This window comes from Centropristis striata, chromosome 22 (assembly GCF_030273125.1).
Source record: "Centropristis striata isolate RG_2023a ecotype Rhode Island chromosome 22, C.striata_1.0, whole genome shotgun sequence".
NCBI lineage: Eukaryota > Metazoa > Chordata > Actinopteri > Perciformes > Serranidae > Centropristis > Centropristis striata.
Window position 1 is genome coordinate 28,128,477 of NC_081538.1, and position 24,053 is coordinate 28,152,529.

The 24,053-nt window shown below is 40.5% G+C and overlaps 1 protein-coding gene across 27 annotated transcripts in view; it reads right to left on the reverse strand.

Annotated features, from left to right (window-relative positions):
• Positions 1-24,053, reverse strand: part of celf2 (cugbp, Elav-like family member 2) — a 327,757-nt gene that overhangs the window by 118,992 nt on the left and 184,712 nt on the right. For all 27 annotated transcript variants that reach the window (XM_059325582.1, XM_059325586.1, XM_059325584.1 and 24 more), the window contains one exon: positions 17,372-17,568. In XM_059325582.1, the coding sequence (XP_059181565.1) occupies positions 17,372-17,568 (197 nt within the window). The remainder of the gene's footprint in view (positions 1-17,371; positions 17,569-24,053) is intronic.

Below are 24,053 nucleotides of genomic sequence, written 5' to 3' on the forward strand. Positions count from 1 at the left end.
GAGCTTTCACGTCTGGATGATGACACTTCTGCCTACCGTGACACTGGACTGAAGGATGCTGGGAGCTTTGTGAGGTAATGTGATGTCTCCATGGACTAATAGGTGCTCCACAGCCCCACACACACACACACACACATGCTGCTGATACTGCTGCTTGTGTGGCAAATGGACAATTGAACAATTTAAACTAATAAATATATATATTTCACATGGCTTTGTGTGGTTGAATCTAAAGGAAAAAGGGGCTGAAATGTCTCCAGCAATGCTTAAAAGTTATAAAAAACTTTACAATAAGCTAATACACTGCTTAAAAAAAAATCTGTTTAATATCCGGTAAAATATCTTTATTTTTAGGGTTATTGTGTCCTTGTGACATGGAATTTCTCCTTTAATTTTACATGAAAAAACTGCTTTTTACAGTTTAAAAGTTTTGTACTATTCCTTGATTAACGGTAATTTAAAGCTTCTACTACGGTGATATTTAATTTTTAATTTTATGCCCCTATTTCTGATGCAATTTGACAAAGTTTTACTATAATTTTCTATATAAACTGCCTTTGGTGAAATTGTTCAATCGTCAACTACCATCACGTACAGGGAGAACTCTGCAGCACTTCATATTCACACATTTCCATACAATAAACACACTACACACATCAAATACATAATACATACAAGTGTTTGTAAATAAGGACAGAAATAAACTGCATACTACCATTCAAAAGTTTGGGGTCACTTAGAAATGTCCTTTTTTTGAAAGAAAAGCACATATTTTTTAAACTAAAATATCAGACATATAGTCTAGACATTGTTAATGTGGTAAATTACTATTAAAGCAGATTTTCTTATGAAATATATATTATATATTGTCCTGTGTTCCAGTAGCACATTGTGTTAATCCATGTTTATAGTGTTGAAAGGCTGATTGGAGCATTATGTTAGCACAGCTGGAAACTGAGAAGCAATAAAATGATCCTTCCTCAGGCTGGTTGAGTATTTAGAGGCAAAGTTGGAGATTTGTACAGATTAAAATGATTATTTCTTCCCTTGTCAATGTTTTTACCACATTTTCGATTCATTTTGTAACTAATTCCATGAATAAAAGTTTGTTTTTTTCATGGAAAACAACACAGACATTTTCTACTAGTGTATTTCTGTCTGATGATGTGGTTAAGTAATATTTCTGGTTTGCATGATTCAACTAGCACTTTAATACAATAACTTTTTCACACGCTCATGATAAGTTTGTTGGAAAAACTACAACGTCACGCCCGCGTTGCAATGGATTATGGGTACCAAAATCAGCAAAGTCTGCACCCGGGGCTGACTCTTTGAAAGTCTGCAGAAAGTCCGCTTCAGGTCCCTTCGGACAGCCCTGAGCACTCACAGCACTCGAGCCGGCAAATGGGATGAAGTCGGGACATTTGGATTCAGCCTCTGCGCGCGCGCACACACACACACACACACACACACACACACACACACAGTCCTCACAGGACGTCTAAACAGGCACAATAAGTGAAAACACCTGTGCATGTGTACCATGAGCATGTAGCAGTTTTGCAGGCATAAATGCAAACAAAACCGCCAAATATTTGACAGTAAAAGCGTAAAATAGACTTATATTTCCAATTATAATGGTGCAAAAGCTGGACTTAAAGGACCTTAGGTGTATCTGAGCGTGCATCAGCCTGTTCTCTACACTTTCTGTATGCTCCGTGCAGAGTGAATGCTGTGTGTATACAAGAGGGAGCTTTTCAAACATTATAATTCCAATTGCACCTGTGTTCAAGCTTCGGCCCCTTGTGTACGATTAGCAATTCCAACAGCACTGTATGAGTCTTCGCATGCTCGCCGAGGCAGAGTGAATTACGATTCCGGTGGCATTTTTTGGCATATCTGTATATGGGAGGGTTAGCTTTTGGTGCTAGCATTAGCGATTCTGACAGTGTATAATGTGCAGGGGGAAGGCTGGCTGTTAGCGCTGCGTTAGCCGCTGTGTGTTGTGATTCCCATGGTGTAGCCGGGGCCCGGGAGCCATGCGGCGTGTGACGGATCGTCCCAGGTGGTGGGCTGTCAAGACGAGGATCAAAGAGCAGAGGAGTGGACCTCACACACACACACACACACACACACACACACACACACACACTCACGCTTGCATTTACACACACAGGCACGCTCCCTGCAGTGTTCCAGTTCCACCTGTTTAAGAGTCAGCACACTCGCGGCTCACACACACAAAGCAACAGAAAGCCAATAAGAGCGCGCATATGATTTTAAGTGCATGTCAGCATGTGTGCCTTTTATTTACAGTCGAACATACCATGAACGAGCTGCAGCTGCAGACGAGCATGCATAAGCTCTTTTCCGTCAATTTGTGTCTTTTTTTCTCGCAGCACAAACATTTACCTGAAGGCCGAGAGAGGGCTCAGAGCGGGGAGATACACTCTGCTTGTGCTGTTGAGGAGGGACTCTCAAAAAACACACACACATACACGAATAAAGGGGGAGGAAATCTATTAGACGCTGATGTTTGTTAACGGGAAGAGTGAGACAGGTGGAGGAAAGAGACGTGGGAAAGAGGAAGACACAAAAAAAAGGGAGAGGAGAAGAGGGGAGAGGAGCCGTGAGCGGAATAGTGAGCAGAGGAGGGAGATGCCTGTTCATAAATGCTTCATGGCTGCTGAAGGGGGCCTTTGACTGACTGAAGACCCACGGCACAGCGCCTCTGTCAACACGTCTACCCCCTCCAACAACAGGTCGACCCGGGCTTCAAGGCTCGAGACAGCAGGGCTGCAGAGGAGCTGAGGGCGACTGAACCGGCATGTTGAGGAGCTGCACTCACTCTCATGTGTTGCTATTTCAGGTCAATATTGCCTTTTTATTTAAAACCAGACGGGCCGCGTTCTTCTGATTGTGGTAATCAGAGTGGTGCCTCCGAGTTGGCAACCTGCACTGCAATTTTACTTTCTTGGTATATTTAATTATTTAATACCTTCTTTTTGTTGTAATTTTCATTTAAGTTCCAAGGCTCCCCTGCTAGAGAACAGGTGGATGGGTCATCGTAGCTTAAGCAGCAACTAATCTACTTAAAAGACTTTCATTAGCCGAGGTTTCACCGCCGAGTGTCCCCGTCTGTTCCGGAGACATTCAGACAAATTATTAATTGGATGTTTGGACTTTTTGTTTGACTTTTTCTGCTTGGATGTTGAAGTTTTACAGTAATTGTAATGGCACCTAATTTATGACATCAAAATCTCCTGTAATGTGTGACAGTTGGTGGTCTAATGTGACCAACACAGCAATCTGAAGACTTTAAAGGTCCTATTATATGTAGTATTGTTGGGGATTTAAGGATGCCTCTTTAATGATAAATGATACCTTGCACGGGGCGTCAAATATGTAAATAAAAGGGCGTTATCATAAAGGATAGCATTTATGATAACGCCCTTTTATTTACATATTTGACACCCCATGCAAGGTATCATTTATTCATAAAATTGGCACCCTTAAATTCCTAACATTCATGGTGCCCCGTGTGAGGCATCATTTATTCATAAAAGAGGCATCCTTAAATTCCCAACAGTATAAGACCTATATTAATACATGTCAGACCGCTTAGGAACTGAGTTGGAAATTACGTAAATACATGGTCAAACGGATCATATCTATTTGATCAAATAATCATGTGGTGCTTTTCTCAATAGCTTTAAAGGATTCCTTGACCCAGAAAATGTATATTATGATACCAACATTGACCTTCTAAGCCGCTTGGAAGATATATTAGTTCTCATATATTTTATATGGAGACCATGTGGAAAATTGTTGGTGCGTTGTCCGGGGTGTCCCTATTATTTTTGCTAAAAAGCAACACATTTTTTCTACATGATCTCCCATATAAAATATATAAGAACAATACATCTTCCAAGCCACTTAAAAGATCAATCTCGGTGTCCAAATATACATTTTCTCGGTCAAGGAATCCTTTAAAGCTATTGAGAATATCACTAGATGATTATTTGATCAAATAGATATGTTCATTTTGGCCAGGCATTTGCATAATTTCCAACCCAGTTCTTAATCAGTTGGACATATATTACTGTAGGTCATATACTTGATATATTAGGACCTTTAAAGTCTTCAGATTGCTGTGTTGGTCACATTAGACCACATTACACATGTGATCTACAACAGAGGGGTCACACATCACATGAGATTTTGATGTTATACGGGAAAAGACACGAGACCACGTGCAAGACAGACCAATAAAACAGGACGAATATGGAGAAGACAATAGTTGTGAACATGCAGGTATCACAGGTTTTCTATCGGAGATTCATAAATAAATTTGCAATGATTTTGCATGCTGTTACAACTCCTCCCACTGATATTTCCCTCGCTCTGTACTCTCATTTTCTTTATGTTGTTGCTGTAAATCAAAACAGTTGGCACACTATATGATTTCGACTCACAGACAGATATTTATCCAGATATTTAACCTGTTGGATATCTCTCAGGCATTTGATACGCATCTCTTTGCATACATACCGTAGAGATGGTTGCTTTCAGTAACTGTCTGCGAGTGAAAAATCTTGGCTACAATCATGTAGTGTAAACTCCATATAAAACTGAATATCAGTTACGACATGTAGAGCCCACAGGTGTGAACTCAGGATCAAAGCCAGAGAGATCCAGAATCTGACAAGAGGATATCACGATGGAGTGGAAAGTTGTTTTAACAGCTTTGGAAACAATTTTGACCGAGTCTGGTTTATTAAAATGATGCAGGTTGAAGTTGTGGATGACTGCAAGAGTGATCTCAACTCTCAGAGTGCTTTATGTGAATTTAAAGCTGTGCAAATTGAATATAATCTATAAGAGACATTGGACTCTCTGGGAATTATAATAAGCCCAGAAAGTGGTCTTATTTCAAAGGATTTGTTGACAATATCAAAACCATGCTCACAAATTCTGGTTGTTTGTGGGCAGATCTGTTACAATATTTAGAGTCTTTACATATTTTTTCAGAAAAAAACTCTATTTGGTCAATAACAAGCCTGTTAGAGACCATTGCATGGGTTTGCTACTCTATTCTTTGCCATTTTACCCTTTGTTTTTCAAATTAAAGTGCATGTGTGTACTACAACAGAGGTTCTCAACATTTTTGGCAACACTTTGTGGAAAAGAAAGCAGTATATATATATATATATATATATTGCATATATATATCTGCCCTTTATCACAGGTTTCATGTCTATAGTTTGTGAGCAGTCAGCCAGAGAACCCCAAAACTATTTATTTGACTAATATTTAGAGACCTGTGGAGGTTTTGTGTGATATTTTTTCAGTTTTACGTTCCTGCAAATCATCCTAAGATTGATCTTTTGGGTGCACACTTGCAGCTCTGCTCAGTCCTCAAATGTTTGGACTTGAATCAGCACGAACGGAGGAAGGTGGGAAAAGTGTCAGGTGGAGGCGGAGGAGGCGGGTTAAAGGAGTAAAGCCCTGCAGCCCAGAAGAATGGTAGTATGGTTTATTAAAAGGGGGGGAAAAGAGAGGAGTGGAGGGTGTATCAGACAGCTTCACCCTTAGCCCTTCCACCCGAGGCTGGCTGCAGCTCTACAGTGACTCCCTCTCTCCTCCTCCATCACTCCGGTTCCTTTTCCTTCCCCTCCACACTCCTTCTGACCCCTGGGGTTCCACTCAACCGCTGACCCACATTAACTACACTCTGCAGCAATTACTGCTCGCACAGGCCTCTGGGTGGCATGGGATACATACGCCACCTCTCTATTTCTTCCCTCCCTCCCTCTCCGCTCTGTGTGCAGCTGTAAAAATGCCCCTTAATGTGTATAATTTATGTGTGTCAAAAGCCACTGAGTGACAGCAGGGATGGAGGGAAGGGGGGGACTTTTTCTTCTTGGTTGTTGAAGTTTTACAGTAATTGTAACGGACACCTAATTTACGACATCAAAATCTCCTGTAATGTGTGACAGTTGGTGTTCTTATGTGACTTTAAGGAGTTTAAGGGTGCCTCTTTTTTATGGATAAATGATACCTTGCACGGGGCTCAAATATGAAATATGAAATATGTAAATAAAAGGGTGTTATCATAAATGCTATCCCTTCCATAAGGATAGAATTTATGATAATGCACTTTTATTTACATATTTGACGCCCCGTGCAAGGTAACGTTTATTCATAAAATTGGTGCCCCGTGTGAGGCATCATTCATTCATAAAAGAGGCATGCTTAAATTCCCAACAGTATAAGACCTACATTAATATATGTCCGACTGTTTAGGAACTGAGTTGGAAATTACGGAAATACATGGCCAAACTGAACATATCTATTTGATCAAATAATCATCTAGTGATATTCTCAATAACTTTATTGAGACCCAAGAATGATGTTCTAAGTGGCGTGGAAGATATATTGGTTCTCATAGATTTTATATGGCTATGGAGAGCATGTGGAAACAATTTGGTGCTTTTGTCCGGTGTGTCCCCACTATAGTCAGGCAGCTTAGCAGAAATAATGCTGATACGCCACCTCTCTATTTCTTCCCCCCCTCGCTCCCTCCCTCTGCGCTCTGTGTGCAGCTGTAAAAATGCCCCTTAATGTGTATAATTTATGTGTGTCAAAGAGCCGCTGATTGACAGCAGGGATGGAGGGAAGGGGGGGATGACAGAGAGCACATTTTTTGAATTTGACAGTGCAATAAAGAACAGATTGTCAGATGGAAAAATAGGGAGAGGATGAGTGGATGGCTTCAAACAATGCCGCATCTCTGACGGGCATTTGGCTGATGTTCTAATCCCGTCAACGCAGGAACCGGTCCAGCTCGCAGCACTTCGCAAATCTATACAATCCACTGGTTACTTTGGTGGAAAAGCACCAATGTCACCCCCCTCTAAATCCTCCCCTCTCTCCCTCCCTCGCTGCGAAGACAACAAGAGCACTTTCCGGAAATCAAAGCCGCTTTCTGGCTGACCCTGAAGTGCTCGGAGAGGAGAGAGAAAAAATTTCCAGCTCTGCAACTTTGCTCATAACCAAGCAACTCTCCCTGTCGCTGAGGCATGCAAAAGTGTAAACATAGAAGGAGAAGGAAAAAAAAAAAAAAAAAGCACAGAGACGAGGCGAGAATCCACACACACAGTCTCCCATTAAAATCCACCTGCAGCTGCTCTCTAATTGGGCCTGGGTAGCCGGCTAAAAAAGCTAACGTCTAGTTAAGGCGATATAATTGGCCGCTCTGCTTTAGGAAAGAATGAAATAAATCAGTCCTCCGTCTCAGGTCGGCCCCCGTCTCAACTGAATCCATTAGAGCAGATAATTGTCTTGGACGGCGGAGCGTTCGCTCGGCGTTGCCACAGCTGAGTGAGAGGAAACAGTTGGCTTGCACTTTCAAAGCGGATGTCTGCCATTGGACGGCTGCGGGTCCCTGGATGCGGCATCAGAGCGGCCCAGGCAGGGAGATTTTCATCTGAGCAGTGATCGAAAATCAAATGCTGTAATCTGCCTGCATGCGTTTATCTCCAGGCTTTTCCCCAAAAAATCTTTATTGGATTTGTGTGTTTTTTTTCTCGCCTTCTAGCCATCAAGATGACATTTCAGGTTAGAGGAGATTTAAAACTGATGGCTGATGTAGAATGTGTCCACCTCTCAGTGGCTCGGCATTGATTGTGTGTTGATTTTTTTTTGTTTTTCAAGGTGTGTATAAAACTGTTGAGGAGCATTTTATTGCTGCACTTAAAGGGAGAAATCTTCAACATTCTTTGTGTCTATCTTCGGTGCTAAACGCTGTGATGCGGCTGCCGCTCTTCCCCCAGAGATCGGCTGTCAATCACGCCGTGTGGGTAGCAGCGTGTTGTCTCTGTTGTCACATTTGAAGGTTTGATTTTCCTACAGGTGGCCCTTTTGTCTTCGTCTGCTCAGCCATGATGTTCTGGCTGTAGGTTGAATCACTTCTGTGCTGCAGTAATCAGCAGCAGGGAGCAGAACATTTATATTTATTCATATATGTCACAGATTATTGGGTTTCGGCCAACGCTGAGTGATTTACATTTTTTTCCTATTATGATGGTTCTAACTTATATTACCATTTTAATTGAAATTGCAATTATTTTTCTATAGAAGTTAAACTACTTCAGGCTTGTTTTTGTATAACATGGTGTTAAATAAGATATACTAGCACAAATTCATCTAGTTTTGACATGACTTTGATCAAAAAATCAAAACCAGGCAACTTCACAGTTGCCATAGAAATAATGCAGACTGGTCTCTCCTCAAAAATGACAATATAAGTCATTTGTACATGCAGCAAAACGACTCATAATTTGGCTTTATACAGTCCTACTCAGCCTTCTTGCTGACATAGTCAAACAAATGGCATACTTTCACCCAGGAGAACAGGGTCTGTGTCCCGTGTGAAAACAAAACTAAACTACTTTTTACGTAACTTTCGTTTTTGATGTAACTTCTGTGGCTCACTTGACCCTCGTAACTACTTCACTTCCGGCATTTACATCATTTTGTCTATCTATCTTAAATGTTACAGAGTGATACATTTCTTGATTAGAATTGAAAAAACATTTTCATTAACTGAAATAAAAATAAAAACAAGACTTTTTTCAAAAACAATATTTTGTGGTTACAAAACTAACTAAAATTATATTGAAAATGTCCTTCGTTTTCGTCTTTGTCAACTTTTTTCATATGTAAACCTTTTTAGTTGATATGAAACCTATTTCATCTATTTGGTTTCATGACTTAATAAACTTATTGGAGCTGAGATGGATAAGACAAAGGAAATAAAGGAAACATTTATTGTGACCTTAATGAATCTGGCACCCAACAAATACACCTAAAACTAACACTAAAACTAATAAAAACTAAGCATTTTCCAAAAAATAAAAACTAATTAAAACTAGCAAACTCACTCTAAAAGCTAATTAAAACTAACTGAATTTGAAAACAAAAATTGACAACGAAATTAAAACTAAAACTAATTAAAAAAAAATACAAAATTATTATAACCTTGCACTGATGCAGGGTGCATATTAACCAGACAACACAGAAATAACATTAATTAACTACAGCTGGACTTAGTTTTATTATGACATGTGTCACCAGCTTACTTCCATTTGCTTAACTTTAAGGTGCAATTAAATATGTAACTTATAATTGAGATTATGATAGAAAAATAACTGTTCGGCCACAGTTTCGTCTTTGTTAATGACATTAACATGGTGAACAGAGTGATTTCATGTTTCATGCTTTTTACAAATCCTCTCTTTACATATAAACACACTCTTAATGAGTCTTTTCCGTTCAAATTAAACACAGTTCATTTCTCTTATGATTTATGTTGTTATTTTTACATGTTGAGGGAGTTCCAGGCCATGTTGTGCACAGAGACCCTCATGTACTATATCGCCTGTTAATGAAGACATTAAACTTATTCTGTGCACGTGTGTGTTAGTGTGTGTGAGTGTGTGTGTGTCTCAGCAGCTCATGTGGGCAGGCTGTATCATTAAGATAAATGACACAGTGCGTCCCCTGCCAAAACACACACACACACACACACACACACACACACACACACACACAGTGCAACAAACCCGTCATGGCGCTTAAGGTTGTGTTTTAGCAAAAGGACCATTTTCTGTTTACCCCTCTGGCTCTCTTTGTCTCATTCTCTCTTTATCTCTCTCTCCATCTCTATCTCTCTTTCAGCACAAAATGCCAAATTGCTCCATTTCTCACTGCCCCCCCCTCCCTTCCCCCCCCTGCTCATCCACTCATCTGGTTATTAACTCCAAACACATTAAACCAACAGTAGTGCCACGATATTCCCCAGACCGTCCTAGTCAGGAACAACACACACACACATGCACACTGAGCCTGACTGCACACACCTGGGTCAAACTGCAAAATGGATTCTGCATGACGCACAACAGCGACTCAATTTAACGCTTTGGGGCCAAAAACAACAAATCTGGGAACTTATTAAAAGGGGGAGCTGACTAAAGAGATTATTCCAATTCTTTGCAATATGGATTTTTGGAAGTATTCGTAATGATGATATCCTTTCATGCCAAAAATGTGTTTGCTTGAGGAATTTTATTCCTGTCAGGCTGAAGAAGCCTCTCAAACAGCACTTACTGCCATCATGCCACGGCAGATGATGACAATAATAAAATAGAAGGATTACGCTGATCCACAGATATCCACTTTGCGGTTTGACGTGCAAAAACTGCGTTCCAGCCGGAGCTCTGAGCGAGCATTAAGTCCGGGGTTTTATCTTCCACGTCCTGTAATTAATCATTAATTTATTCATAGCGGTCCCACTCCAGTGTCTGCCCAAGTCTGATTGCCATTTTAAAACAATATTTTACAACAAACCGGACATGCCGGCACAATTAAATGAAGAGGAAACAGGGCGTTTCAGGTCAGTCGGAAGAGACTGATGAGTTCAGCTGATGGAAAGATGTAAATCAGATGCAGCAGCTTCATCCAATCTCAATACCCCCAACTGGTCCTATACCTCAGTTGTACACAATGCCTGCTTCAGATGTCTTGTTTATGTTCGAGATAACCCTACAAATTCCGCATTTTTATCAAGAAGAAGACGCAAACTAGGACAGTGTGACAATTGTCTTGTTTCCATCAATTATTTCTCTGCACATTTTGAAGATTAACATGAGAAAAGCTTGATGGAAACACCTACATTCGCTTAAACTTTCTTTCGTTTTTACACTCCCTTGAAGTGGTTTTTGTGTTTTTTTGGAAAATGTGATGGAAACGCTTGATTTGAGTTTACTGGAGACATGATGCTATTGTAAATAAAGAAATAGATGCAAGCAGAGATGTCATGTTGGACATGTTGGGACAGGAATTCTTTGGTGGTCGAAAACTTGGAATCAGCTGTCAGTAGACATTATAAACCTCTTAGTACAATTGAAGTCAATTGTTTTTGAGGTTTTTGGGTTCATTTAATTGATACTCCATGAAGACTACAGACCTGACATTAAATCAAAAACATTCCAGTTCCTGACTTTAATGGAGACACAAGCAGACATGTCATGTTGGACATGTTGGGACAGGAAGTCTTTGGTGGTCGAAAACTTGAAATTAGCTGTTAGTAGACGTAGTAGACTCATACAGTTGAAGTTGATTCTTTTTGCTTTTTTAGGTTTTTGGGGTCATTTAATTGAATTAAGATTAAGATTACCTTATTCAACCCCATTTAACCCATCCTATTTTACACACCAGTGAACACACCATGCTTAGGTGCAGTTGGCAGCACATTTCTGTGCGCCCAGGGAGTTAGGTGCCTTGCTCAAGGGCACATCAGTCCTTAACCTGTCAGTCCTGGGATTCAAATTGGTGACCCTCCGGTTATAAGCCCGATTCCTAACCTCTAGGCCATGGACTGCCCATGAAGACTAGACCTGACTTTAAATCAAAAGCATTCCAACTTTCGACCTGAGAAACTGAAGACCGAAACGCTGCTCCTCTCGCTCTTCTGGCTCCCAGTTGCAGCTTGCACCAAATTAAAAACCCTGACTCTTGTCTGTAAAACGGCAACTAGAACATATCCTGCCAACCTGAACTCCGCTCACTATGATCTTCCAATGAAAGGCACCTGAACTCTTCTTCTCTGTAGTTCCTTGGTTGTCGAACGAGTTACAAAACTCCATCTGATCTAAGACCAGAACGCGGTGACACATCTGGTCTTCAGCAAACCCAAAAGAGAACTGCTTATCTGTCTGCACTGGCTCCCAGTTGCAGCTTGCATCAAATTCAAAACCCTGACTCTTGCCTGCAAAGCAGCAACGAGAACATCTCCTGCCGACCTGAACTCCAATCAAAACGATCTTCCAATGAAAGAAATCTTCTTCTCTGTAGTTCCTTGGTTGTCGAACGAGTTACGAAACTCTATCTGATCTGCCAAGAATAGACTAAAGACCAACCCTTTCATGAACACCTTCCCACCTACACCCTACTGGACACCAGCATAACCCAGCTGACACTTACTCATGTGTTTTCTCCTGATCTGATCTTTGCTTGTGTCGGATGAACTCTCAGACGTAGGTCGACTTAGATTAAAGCTTCTGCTAAATGAAACTGTAAAAACACTGTAACATCGTGTGTCAAGAGGTTAATGGGCAGCATTTACAGCTCAGCTCCAGCTCAATGAAGTATAATTTTGTTCAGACATTCTGCTATTTAGAGAACAAAAACAGAGGAACACTTCCAACTAATTGAAATCATGTAAATAAAATCGACACCGACTGACTAACAAGGCTCAGTCTGTTCTAAATGTTTTTCAGACTCTCATATCCTCCGAGTGGAACATCTTGAAGTTTTCTTGTACTTGCTTAATTTTTCGCTGTCAATGACTGTTTACCACGCTGTGCAGTTTTTTGCTGTTGATGTTCTATTTTGGACTCGCGGTCGTGGAAGAGTCGGCTAATGAGGATCCAAACAAAACCCGGAAAAAAGGGAGAAAGTTGTGAAGGCTTGTGGCTGCGGCCGTGGAAAAACTTTTTCTCCGTCTCGGTGGGACTAACAAACTCATTTGAATCCAAACTGCTGTTTCACGGGGAAAAAAAGTGCCGCGGGGGTCACCACCAGGGCATCAGAGTGGACTCATTTGCCCCAAATGGCCGAGATCCTTTTTCAAACAACGCCGCCGTTAATTTAAAATAAACACGCCGAGGGAAGAGAGGGGCCACAGTTTCCCTGACACCGGTGAAATTACCGTGGGTGAAACCGGCGAGGGGGCCGCTGCAGCTCCCTGGAGTCGGAGGGTGCAGATGAGGCCACGCGGCTTACTTAACTGTGAGAAAACAACAACAGCGCTCAAAGCCGGAGAATAACAAGGCCAGTAAGAGCCCAATCAAATGCTGCATTCCTCTTAAAAACACTCGGCAAAAAATGAGCCATATGGAGAGATTGGTATTCAAAGGACAAAAAATAAAAGGCATGGTAGATGGCTGTGTTTTTGTATCCCCTGTAGAAGTGGCGGTGAGTGATACTCTTGACTCATCAGACCCAACAACTCGTTTCAAGGGGAGCAGAGATAGAGCAGGAAGATCTGAGGCAGTTGAAGGACAGGGGGAAGAACTTCGGCCTGTTTTTTTCCTCCTCAGAAGCAGCAGAGAGAGAGAGAGAGAGAGAGAAAGGAGGGAGAAGAGACGGGTGGGAAGAGGAGTCATCTCAAGGCTAAGAACGCACAAACACAAAGCGCATGACAAGTGTGTTGGTGTGCAAAAATGAGTTGATTTGGGTTCTTGGCAGAATGCTGTCTCCAGGCTTTCATAAGCTCATATGACTCAGGCAGAATGAGAGGAAGCCAGAGACAGAGAGAGAGAGAGAGAGAGAGAAAACACACAGAGACAGAGAGAAACTAAACCAGAAGCAGACTGAGTGTGTAGGTGCAGAGAGGTGAAAGACACAACAGCTTTTAGCCACTAAAAAAATGAAATTAAATCATAAAACATCGTCTCGATAGCGTGTCATCATTGAGAATTTGTGTCACCTTGTCCGCCTCCCCGACCGCCTCACATCTGGGAAATTAAAGTTTTAATAATAACAGGAATCAAACAAAAATAATCACTCTGTAACTACATTTAGAGAAACTCAAAGAGGAGAAAAGCAATAATCATATCATAAGAGACTAGATTAACCTATTAGGGGGCCACGCAACACACATTTCCCATTGGGCCCCTGTTAACACACAACATGCCAATACACACAACACACCGTACACAAAAAAAAGTTCATTATATCCACACATGACACAGATTCTAACCAATATTCCAGTGCTGGACCTTTATTAAATGTCTTAAGGTTTTCTAAGCAACTAAAGTTGGGTCTCCTCCACCAAATTAACTAACCGGAACTTTAAGGAGTGACAGTTAAGAGCTCGGAAAAAAAAATATTCCACTTATGTGATTCTATCTTGACACTTCCATAGTTCATATTTCAATAGTCTACTACGGAGAAAACCACCAGTTTAGTGTAATACCTGACAGTGTGATAAGGATTTAGGTTTTTATCAACTTGTTCCCTCAAAAAAGATCAATATAGTTTGTGTGTAGAGGCAGCAAAATAAACTTTTGCGTCCCGCGTGAAAGCAAAAGTAAACGATTTGTCTCTTAAGTTACGTGAATCACGTTTTTGAATGCAACTTAGAAGAAGAAGATAGAAGTGACAGTTTTTGTCACGTGATCCTTGTAACTATTTCACTTCCGACATTTACGTAATTTATTTACTGTTTAAACTGTCGTTTATAACGCCTTACGAGAAGTTTTTCACCCTAAACCTAAGTCAGAGGTTTTGGTTTTGTAGCCTAAATTCACAGAAACTGCAGCCGTTTTCTACAACAGCGAACCCGACATGTGGTACTGACAGATGACTTCTTCTGTCGTTTAGGCTGGAGATCTTGTTGTTTTTATCATATTTGATGCTGTCATTCAATCAAGAATGATAACACTGATAAATACACAATATGTAAACCTCACTTGTCCCCTGGTTTTTGCATTATCATGTCTCTAAATCCCACCAATAAGCTTTCATAAAAGATTCGGTTAGAAATGAAAGATATAACATTCATATAGTACTTAATTTAACTTTTATTGGTAGGTAGCGCCAGTGCAGCACCACAGAGGCTTTCGACTTCAATAAGTACACTTTAGTACACTTTATTTCTTTTATTATAGGTTTTATTATCATTTTGAATGTGCTGCACTATATATTCAGATGGATTTTCATTGCATCAGTGTTTCTATCATTTATGAAATCACTCTAAAGTGACCTAAACTGTATCATTTGCCACCGACATAGTTGTGGCATGGACTCCATTTTCCACTTCAGTTAAAACGATTTTTCAAATTATACATATCTAGTTATAGTTACAGTTACAGTTATCATTCTTGGTGGGGATGGTGTTTTAGACCCATGGTCTCAAACTTGCGGCCTGCGGGCCAATTGCGGTCCTCGCGACAATATTTTGTGGCCCCCACCTTGATATGAAAGTTTAATGTGAGTTTTATATGAATGGAATGGAAGGTCCCTTTAATTACTTTTTTTTGGTAATTTTGTGTATTTTTTAAATAATTTTGTGTATTTTTTGGTAATTCTGTGTCTTGTTTTGTAATTTTATGTATTTTAAAAATAATTTTGTGTCTTTTTTTGGTCATTTTGTGTCTTTTTTAAAAATAATTTTGTGTCTTTTTTGGCAATTCTGTGACTTTTCTTGTCATTTTGTGTCTTTTTTAAGTAATTGAGTGTTTCTTTCAGTATTTTTTTGTCTTTTTTTCTGTCATTTTGTGTCTTTTTTTGTCATTTTGTGTCTTTTTTTGGTCATTTTGATACTGCTTCCAGCGGCCCCCAGGTAATTTGAGTTTGAGACCCCTGCGCTAAGATAAGATTTTTAATTGCCATTGTACAAACACCTATACAACGAAATTGGGCGAGCATCAACTGAAGCTTTAGCTGTTTTATTGATTAAGACACTTGCTAATTTGATCTCCTAGTCTGTATTGTGGTGTTATTAATGTTCAAAGTGCTTTTGGTTTCTGTAAGAAAAATCTGCCGTAAGCTGTAAGTTACAGACTGGTTGAGGGATGTTGGATTTAAAACAGCACAGCAGCCGTCTGTGCTGAAAGTCCGTCTTAATAAGCAACGCTCCTCACTGGTGCGAACACTGTCAAAGTCAATCGGCACATAAATCAGTCAATCATGCCCATAAGTCCTTAATTCAATTCCATTTTTCTGGCAGATGAGTGTTTACTTGCTTTATTCGCTTCATCCCCGCTGATTCATATTTTGTTTCCTGTGACACTTGGAAACTTCTCTTGAAATTTGCTTTACAGTCAGATGGAAGCGCCCCTCTCTCTCTCCCTCTCTCTCTCTCTCTTTCTCTCTCTTTACTTTCCTCCCACTCTCCATGTCTCATCAGGAGTGTCATCAGCCCCCACTCCGGTTGATGCCTGTTAATATGGCAGCGCTATTGTCTGCCCGTTCGTTGCTGCTGTCTCTATTGTTTGCTCTCACACTTGACGAATTCATCAAAGGGGAAAAAGAAAAGGAACGGGAGAAAATAGCTGCAAATCATGCGGCTTCGCACAATCGACTGTGCGAGTGTGGCGGGGCGAGTCTTTGTCTTCAAATGGTGCACGAAATGTCTGTTTGCTTGTGTAATTTTGCACATATATCATTTGTTCTGCCATTAACTAGGTGGGACGGCCCGCGCTGCCACTGACTGCTGCTGAGGCTCTGTGTGTGTGTGTGTGTGTGTGTGTGTGTGTGTGTGTGCGTGTGTGTGAATATACATGTGAGTTATGAATATGTGTCTCTATTTGTCTGTGTAGCAATTCAGATGATTTAGTTAAATATTACAAATTAAAGTTCTGCAATAATAGGAAAGAATATATTTAGATTTATAGGTGAAAGAAAGGAAAGAAGCAAAAAAAGGCAAAGGGAAATAGGAGGAAGGGACAAAAATGAGGAATAAGATCATGAAAAAGGGAAGCAAAGAGGAAAGAAAGATGGAAAAGAACAAGAAAAGAGGGAGGAAAAGAAAGAAAGACAAAGTAAAGGAATGCAAGTAAAGACGAAGAAAAGAAGAAAGGAAAGACTGGCAGGAAGAAGGAAAGAAAACATTGAGAACGAAAGAAGGAAGTAAAATAAAGTAAAAAGTAATGAAGCAAAAAGGCAAAGGAAAATGGGAAGAATTAAGAAAAACAAAAAGAGGCAGAAGAAAAGAAAGGATGAGAGCATCAAAGGAATGAAAGTGAAGGAATGTTGGGAAAGAGGGATGAAAGAAAGAAGAAAGGTAAAGAGAAAGGAAAAAGAAAGAAAATTTGGAAGGAAAGAAGGAAACTGGGGAAAGAAAGAGATGAAAAGGGGAAAAATAAATTAAAGAAAAGGAAAGGAAAGGATGGGAAGGGAAGGGAAGGGAAGGAAAGAATGACAGCACGAACGAGAGAAAGTAGGATAATGTAGAGGAAGGAAAGAAAATTGCGAAGAAAAAGGACAGAAAGTAAAAGAATGCCAGTAAAGAGGGAGGAAAGAAGAAAGACTGACAGAAAGAGGGAAAAGAGAAAGAAAAATTAAAGAAATGAAAGGGGACAAGAAAGTAAGGGACAGAAAAAGAGGAAAGGAGGGAGGAAAGAAAGGCAGAAAACATGAGAATAAAAAGAAAGAAGTGATGTAAAAACAGAGGAAGGGAGAGAGTCTTAATCTCCTGCAGGTCTCAGATCAGCTCAGTGGAGTAAAACATGATATTTCCCTCAGAGAGGAGAATAAACGACTAGATAAAGAGGTATAGAGGAGTGTGTTGTGTGTTTTGTACCTTTGCTCTGTGGAGGGTTCTGGCTGCGGTCTCGGAGGATGTTGATCTGGTAGACGGCTCCGTACGGCTCAAACAGCTCCTTCAGCTCCTTCTCTGACCAGGAGCGCGGGATCTGGCCCACAAACATCTTGATGGCGTCCGGGTCTGGCTGGTCCGAGTGCTCCAGCGCCCCGTTCATCTTCCCGGCCGTGCCGTTACTAAACAGAGACACAGAGAGGACGCATCGTTAACAGACAGGAAATAATCATATTCATAACAGTGAAACAGGCTCGGGGATCCAGGATGAAGGTTTCTCTCATTTTTATTCTGTGTGAAGACATTTTTTGAGATTCTTTCCTTGTATTGTTGGAAACAATTTGTTAAAATCTGAACTGTTACTGCTCGATATTTATATATTTACACAGTTTAAGGTCAATATTAACAGGCATTTCTGTGAATGTGCCATGTAAACCAACAGGTGAAATAACAGATACAAAAAATGCATTAAATAAACAAAATAAATATTTTTTAAAAATGTTTAAAAAAAAGTCTGGCAGCAAACGTTGGCAAATACTTATTGTCAAATAAAATTAAAAAAATATTTTAACAGATCATTATTCTAGAAAATACGGAAAATATGCAGTTAAAAAATATAAACATATTTGTAGAATAAGATCTTTTTTTTATTTTAAACTTAAATATGATGGTACATTTGGTAACTTTTGCTGCCAGACTTTGCTACCAGAAGAGCAATTTTTATTATTGTTAGTATGAATGAATTATAAATTTAATTTAAAAAAATGTTTTTTGCTAATTTATTTTATTTATTATTTTATTTATTTTTATTTAGTTTGGAAAATTTTGCTGCCAGCCTTTAACAATTTTTGTAGTTATTCATGGCATTATTATTATTATAATTATTATTATTATTATTATTATTGTTGTTGTTATGTATTTTTATTTATTTTTTTACATTAAATTTAAAGTTTTACTGTAAGAAAACAGAAAGTTGCCTGACAGAAATTACAGAAAAGTAGATTTTTGCTACATTTGTTTGTGTCTTAATTAGTTTTTCAATGTGAAAAGTCTGTTAAACCCATTCAGACTTAAACTCCACCTGAAGTTTGACCAGGAAACTTTAATAACTAAACGTTTTCCTGGCTAGACACAGCTTCTCTCCACACCATGCTCATGATTGTTAAGGGTCATTTTTTCTATTGACTTTCCACATCATACATCTCTAAGCTTTATTTCAAGTTTCTTATTTGTTTGCACAAGGTGAAATGGGACAAAAAGACAGAAAATAACATAAAATACAGCATTGCTGTGAAAACATTCATGATGTCAACTTTTCAGAAGCAAAACAGCTTTGGAAATGTGTTTTCAAAGCAGTTTGAGTGCTTGAAGGATCTTTTTCTCATTAAATAAAGCAACACATATTAATTCAGACTTGGAGGTATGTGCTTCTTTATTAAACGACTGGAGTGAGCAAAGTAAAAGGTCACAACCTCTGGAAATATATAGGAAAGCAATATCCGCAAGACTTAAAGAAACACACACAAAGCTGCAAAAAGCGATGATGTAGAACAGTGATTCCCAACAGGGGGGGCCCGACCCCCCCAGGGGGGCGCCAAAGATCCACGGGGGGTCACGAAGCCCTCTTGATTTTAAGGGATGTAATAAATCTAATGTGTTAAATATGGATGAGTCAGCATTTAATTCATTAGTGGGACAAAAACAACAAAATAAGGGCTACATTGAACGTTTATTCATTTATTTAAATAGAAAAATCACTATAGAAAAGTTTAAAAATAAAGACTATAACACGAGAATAAGGACATGTGTAATGTCCCTCCTGCAGGAAACACAGGTAACCTCACCTAGCAGTAAACTCACCTAGCGGTAACCTCACCTAGCGGTAACCTCACCTAGTGGTAACCTCACCTAGCGGTAACCTCACCTAGCGGTAACCTCACCTAGTGGTAACCTCACCTAGTGGTAACCTCACCTAGCGGTAACCTCACCTAGCGGTAACCTCACCTAGTGGTAACCTCACCTAGTGGTAATCTCACCTAGCGGTAAACTCACCTAGTGGTAACCTCACCTAGTGGTAACCTCACCTAGCGGTAACCTCACATAGCGGTAGCATCACATAGCGGTAACCTGACTTAGCGGTAACCTCACCTAGCGGTAACCTCACCTAGAGGTAACCTCACCTAGAGGTAACCTCACCTAGCGGTAAACTCACCTAGTGGTAACCTCACCTAGCGGTAACCTCACATAGCGGTAGCATCACATAGCGGTAACCTGACTTAGCGGTAACCTCACCTAGAGGTAACCTCACCTAGCGGTAACCTCACCTAGTGGTAACCTCACATAGCGGTAACCTCACCTAGAGGTAACCTCACCTAGCGGTAACCTCACCTGGCGGTAACATCACCTAACAACAGAAACACAGAGCTAATGGAGACGCTGAAAATGCTGAATATCTCAAAAAGAAAAAGAGAGGGTACCATGAAAGTCACATTGAATTCGGCTTCATAGAAGCAACGGACAATGGGGGGGTCGCCAAAGTTTACAATGGTAAAAATGTGGGTCCCTCAAGGAAAAGGTTGGGAACCACTGATGTAGAAGTTCAAATCCTCTTTAAAAAAACACTTACAGACGATGACGTAATTGCAACCAAATGGGAAAACATATTCCCTGAAGATGGAGCTTCTATATCAAATTGAAAATTGATACACGTCCCCGAGAGCATCACTTCCAACACGCTCTGAAACAGCCTCCAGGCCGTCGCAGGAACACTGAAACTCAGCGAGAGCAACACTAATAAAAATTCTCTCCTCACAAGAAGAGCGAGGCGGCTTTCAATACAGCTTCCACAGACTGATATCCCTGATGCTGGCTGGCAATTTCTATATACACCGAGGCGACACATCAGGAACCTGACATATCACGCTGACCCTAAAAGTGGATTTTTGATAGTAAAGAAGCGGCGGCGGATCTCTTCAGGGCGCCAGTAAATCCACACTGTAGGACGGAGCTGAACACACACTTTACTCCTGCAGAGTTTATCTATAGGCTCCTGCAGCAGCAGCAGCTCTATTTCTGCTACACTTGTTGACATGAGAGCTGCTGTTGTTGTTGTTGTTGGCATGTTGTGAATGCATGTAGGCGTGCTGTCAGTCCTGCTGCATGCACGGGAAAAATAGTTGTTTTAATGTAATAAAAAAGATATAAGGAAGTTTATTTTTTGGAGATATTTTAGAGAAATTTACTGTATTATTTTAGGGTTGTTTTTCCTACATTGAGTTGCACTTGATGTAGTTTTAATGTGATAAAAAATTATAAAAAAGTTTAATTTTTATACCTATTTTAGAGACATTTATTTGAGTGCAAATGCTATAAACAGTTAATTAATTTTAGACAAATCTTAACAATAAAATAAAGAAAAATATTTGTAAATTTATATAATGGGATTTTATAGACTTTTACATTTTTACAGGATTATTTAATTGCCTAGTGGTCCTAACTATATGTATATGGAAAATACACAAAATATTGCTGAATGTAAATTTAAGTTTCTGTTGTTTTTTTAGTAAAACTTAAAATGTAAAAAATTAATTTAAATGTAACATGATTTAATTACGATAAAAAAATAAAAAAAATAAAAAAATAAAATCAAGTCTAATATTAAAGTAAAAAAAGTTATTCTGCAGATTATATTATTATTATTATTATTATTATATTTAACATATCCATACATTTTAATTAAATAATAATAAATAATAATATATTTAAAAAAAAATTTAAATTTAAAGTATTACTGTAAAAACAAAAGTTAATTGTAGACTGTTTACTGTTTGTTTTTTGTTTTTTTGTTTTTTTGTGAATGTTTATGCATGTCTCCATGCATGACTGAGTGCTGGATAAGCAGCATGCAGCGTGTTAATGTTGAGGTTGTGTGAGGGATTAGTCTGCAGAACCAGTACAGTAAACCTCGGGGCCTCTAACAGGACACAGATGCTTACACGCCGATCAGTCTGCTTGTGTTTCCACATCTGGACTGCATATGAAATGGAGGTGAAGTGCTTTCACCCCTCTCCAACACTTATCTCCACAAAACACACGCCTCCGTCCACGCGTTCGGAATGCTAACTCCGGCTACACGGCCCGACGGAGACGAGGACGGCACGTGAGCATGCATGAGTCAAACCGTGACTGTGTTTTGAGGACGGAAGTGGCAGCAAAACACACACTAACACACACACACATCACTGCCATCAAGGCCTGTGGTCTATTTAAGATGGCTGAAAACCAATCCAATGAAACCAAAGTCAATGGCTGTGCTGTTTTATTGCTCTACTTTCCCTTTTGTTATTCTCTGCAGGAGAGAGAAAGAGCATTATCTTAAGAGGCAAAAACAAAACAAAGCCAAATCCCGAGCTTGGTTAGCTGACAACACTAATACCACCCTATAAAGCTCAGCAAGAGAGAAAGAACGAGGGAGGGGAAGAGAGATATGGAGAGAGACTTGGGAGGGAGGGAAAAAACATCCAGACCTTTGAACGCGAGCCATCCATCTTTTGCAGAAAGAGCCAAGGCGCTCGGCAGAAACGCCCAATTCTTTAAAGGACTTAAAGGACATGTCAAATAAAACGCCAGAACCGGAGAAGGAGTCAACGAGCCAAACCGGTGCTAACAGTCCTCGAGGGCAACAACCGCTCCTCGCTAAGCTGTCCGATAAATCGCGGGGGCCCCGGCGCCAAGGGAGCCCTGAGGGTGGGGAAGGAGAAGAAGAAGAAGAAGAAGAAGAAGAAGAAGAGGGGAGTAAGGAAAGGGAGGGAAGGGCAGTGGCGCTGGCGAGGAGTTACTGTCCTTATCACCGGCTGATGTTTAGCCACATAAACGGAATCGGACGAGCCTCGGCGGTCGCTGGGTGCACGCACCATCCCTTCGCCCTCTGACACACACGCCAGAAATATGTGTGTGTGGAGGAGCGGGAAGAATAGCTGGAGACAATCCCTCATTGTTGGCTGTTTATGCGAGGCCTGTGGGGATTGAGCGAGTCCACGGGGGGAGGCGATACAATGGGCCCCGTGTCAGAGGAGCGCCTCCCTCGTCTCGGGGACACTGTCCGCCCTGTGCTCCCGCCGCCATTCACTCCCGCCCTGCTAAGACAATGAGCGGGTTCACACTTGCAGCCATAAGGCGTACGAACCAGGAGGCAATCTCCGTGTCTGAGCAAGGAGGCCAACCAGGAATTGCCTTAAGCCTGCAATCTACCAAAAATTCCAGCAGGGGGGGGGGCGCTGACGACGGCTGCAAAAGCATTTTGTTCCATTCATTTCAATGCAAAATGAGAAAACTTGTCACTTGATTTATTACCTCAGAAATTGAGAGCTATGGTCTCAATCACTAGTAAAAAATCATCTTCAAGACAATTTGATGTTAATTGTGTAAATAAGGCCCTCATTTAGAAGAAAATAGAAAATAAAGAATCTTATGATTTGGGGTGTGGCTACCTTTGATTGACAGTTCACTAAAAAGGCCAGCCGTCATCAGGAGAGAAGCAGAACAAGCAACGTGTCAATAAAGTTATGTAGAACGTTATATAGATAGAAAAGAGGACATTTACCGGTTTGGTCTCATAACTTTGACCCTTTCACTGTATTTTCATTTAATGACAGTTTATTTGAACGTTTTGCTCAGTAAAAATGTCTTGTTCAGCGTTTGGTTGGACTAAAAGACATGACATCCCTCCTGCAGTATACACAGGTAACCTCACCTAGCGGTAACCTCACTTAGCGGTAACCTCACCTAGCGATAACCTCACCTAACAACAGAAACAGAGAGCTAATGGAAAAATGGTCAGGGAGACGAAAATGCTGAATATCTCAAACAGAAAAAGAGAGGGTACCATGAAAGTTACATTGAGTTCGGCTTCATAGAAGCGATGGACAATGGGGGGGTCGCCAAAGTTTACAATGGTAAAAATGTTGGTCCCTCCAGAAAAAGGTTGGGAACCACTGGTCTATGGTACGAACACAGAACTGTCTCGTGTAGATTGCACGCTCCGTCTTCTCCCGAGGTGGTTGGGAGTCAGTGACTCTCCTCGCTACAAAGGAATGAGCGCCTCTTCCATCGGCCCCGTGGCCAAGACTGACAAGGTGTTATTGCGAGCAGACAGAGCTTTAGCGTGTGTGCGCGCAGATGTTTGTGCGAGTGTGTGAAGCTCAGCAGGAGAGTGTCCTGAGGCTTGGATTAAGTCGTTGAGTGGATCCACTCCTGCCATAGCCTCTCCATCTCCCTCCCCTCTTTCCCTCTTCTTCCTCTCCTTTTCTCTCTCTCCCTCTCAATTTGAGCCAATTGTTTGCCTTAATGGCTTAACTATTGCTTCCATCACTCCAGTCTCCCTGCAGCACAGGGCCGTGACTGAGGGCTGATCTACACCGAGTGTGTGTGTGTGTGTGTGTGTCTGCAAAAAAAAAAAAAAAAAGTGTGTATAGGTCTTTGAAGCAGCTGCTGAGGGCTGTTATTCCCTCACCTCACACTCACATTAGACAGCAGGCTCGTTTATCCAAACTACAGCTGCACAATATTGACCATAAAACCTTACGACTGTAATGTATTTATTCATTCGTCTTCTTTATTTTACATTCACGGCTCTTCAGACCTCCCTGCTATTAAAGAAACTCTTCAG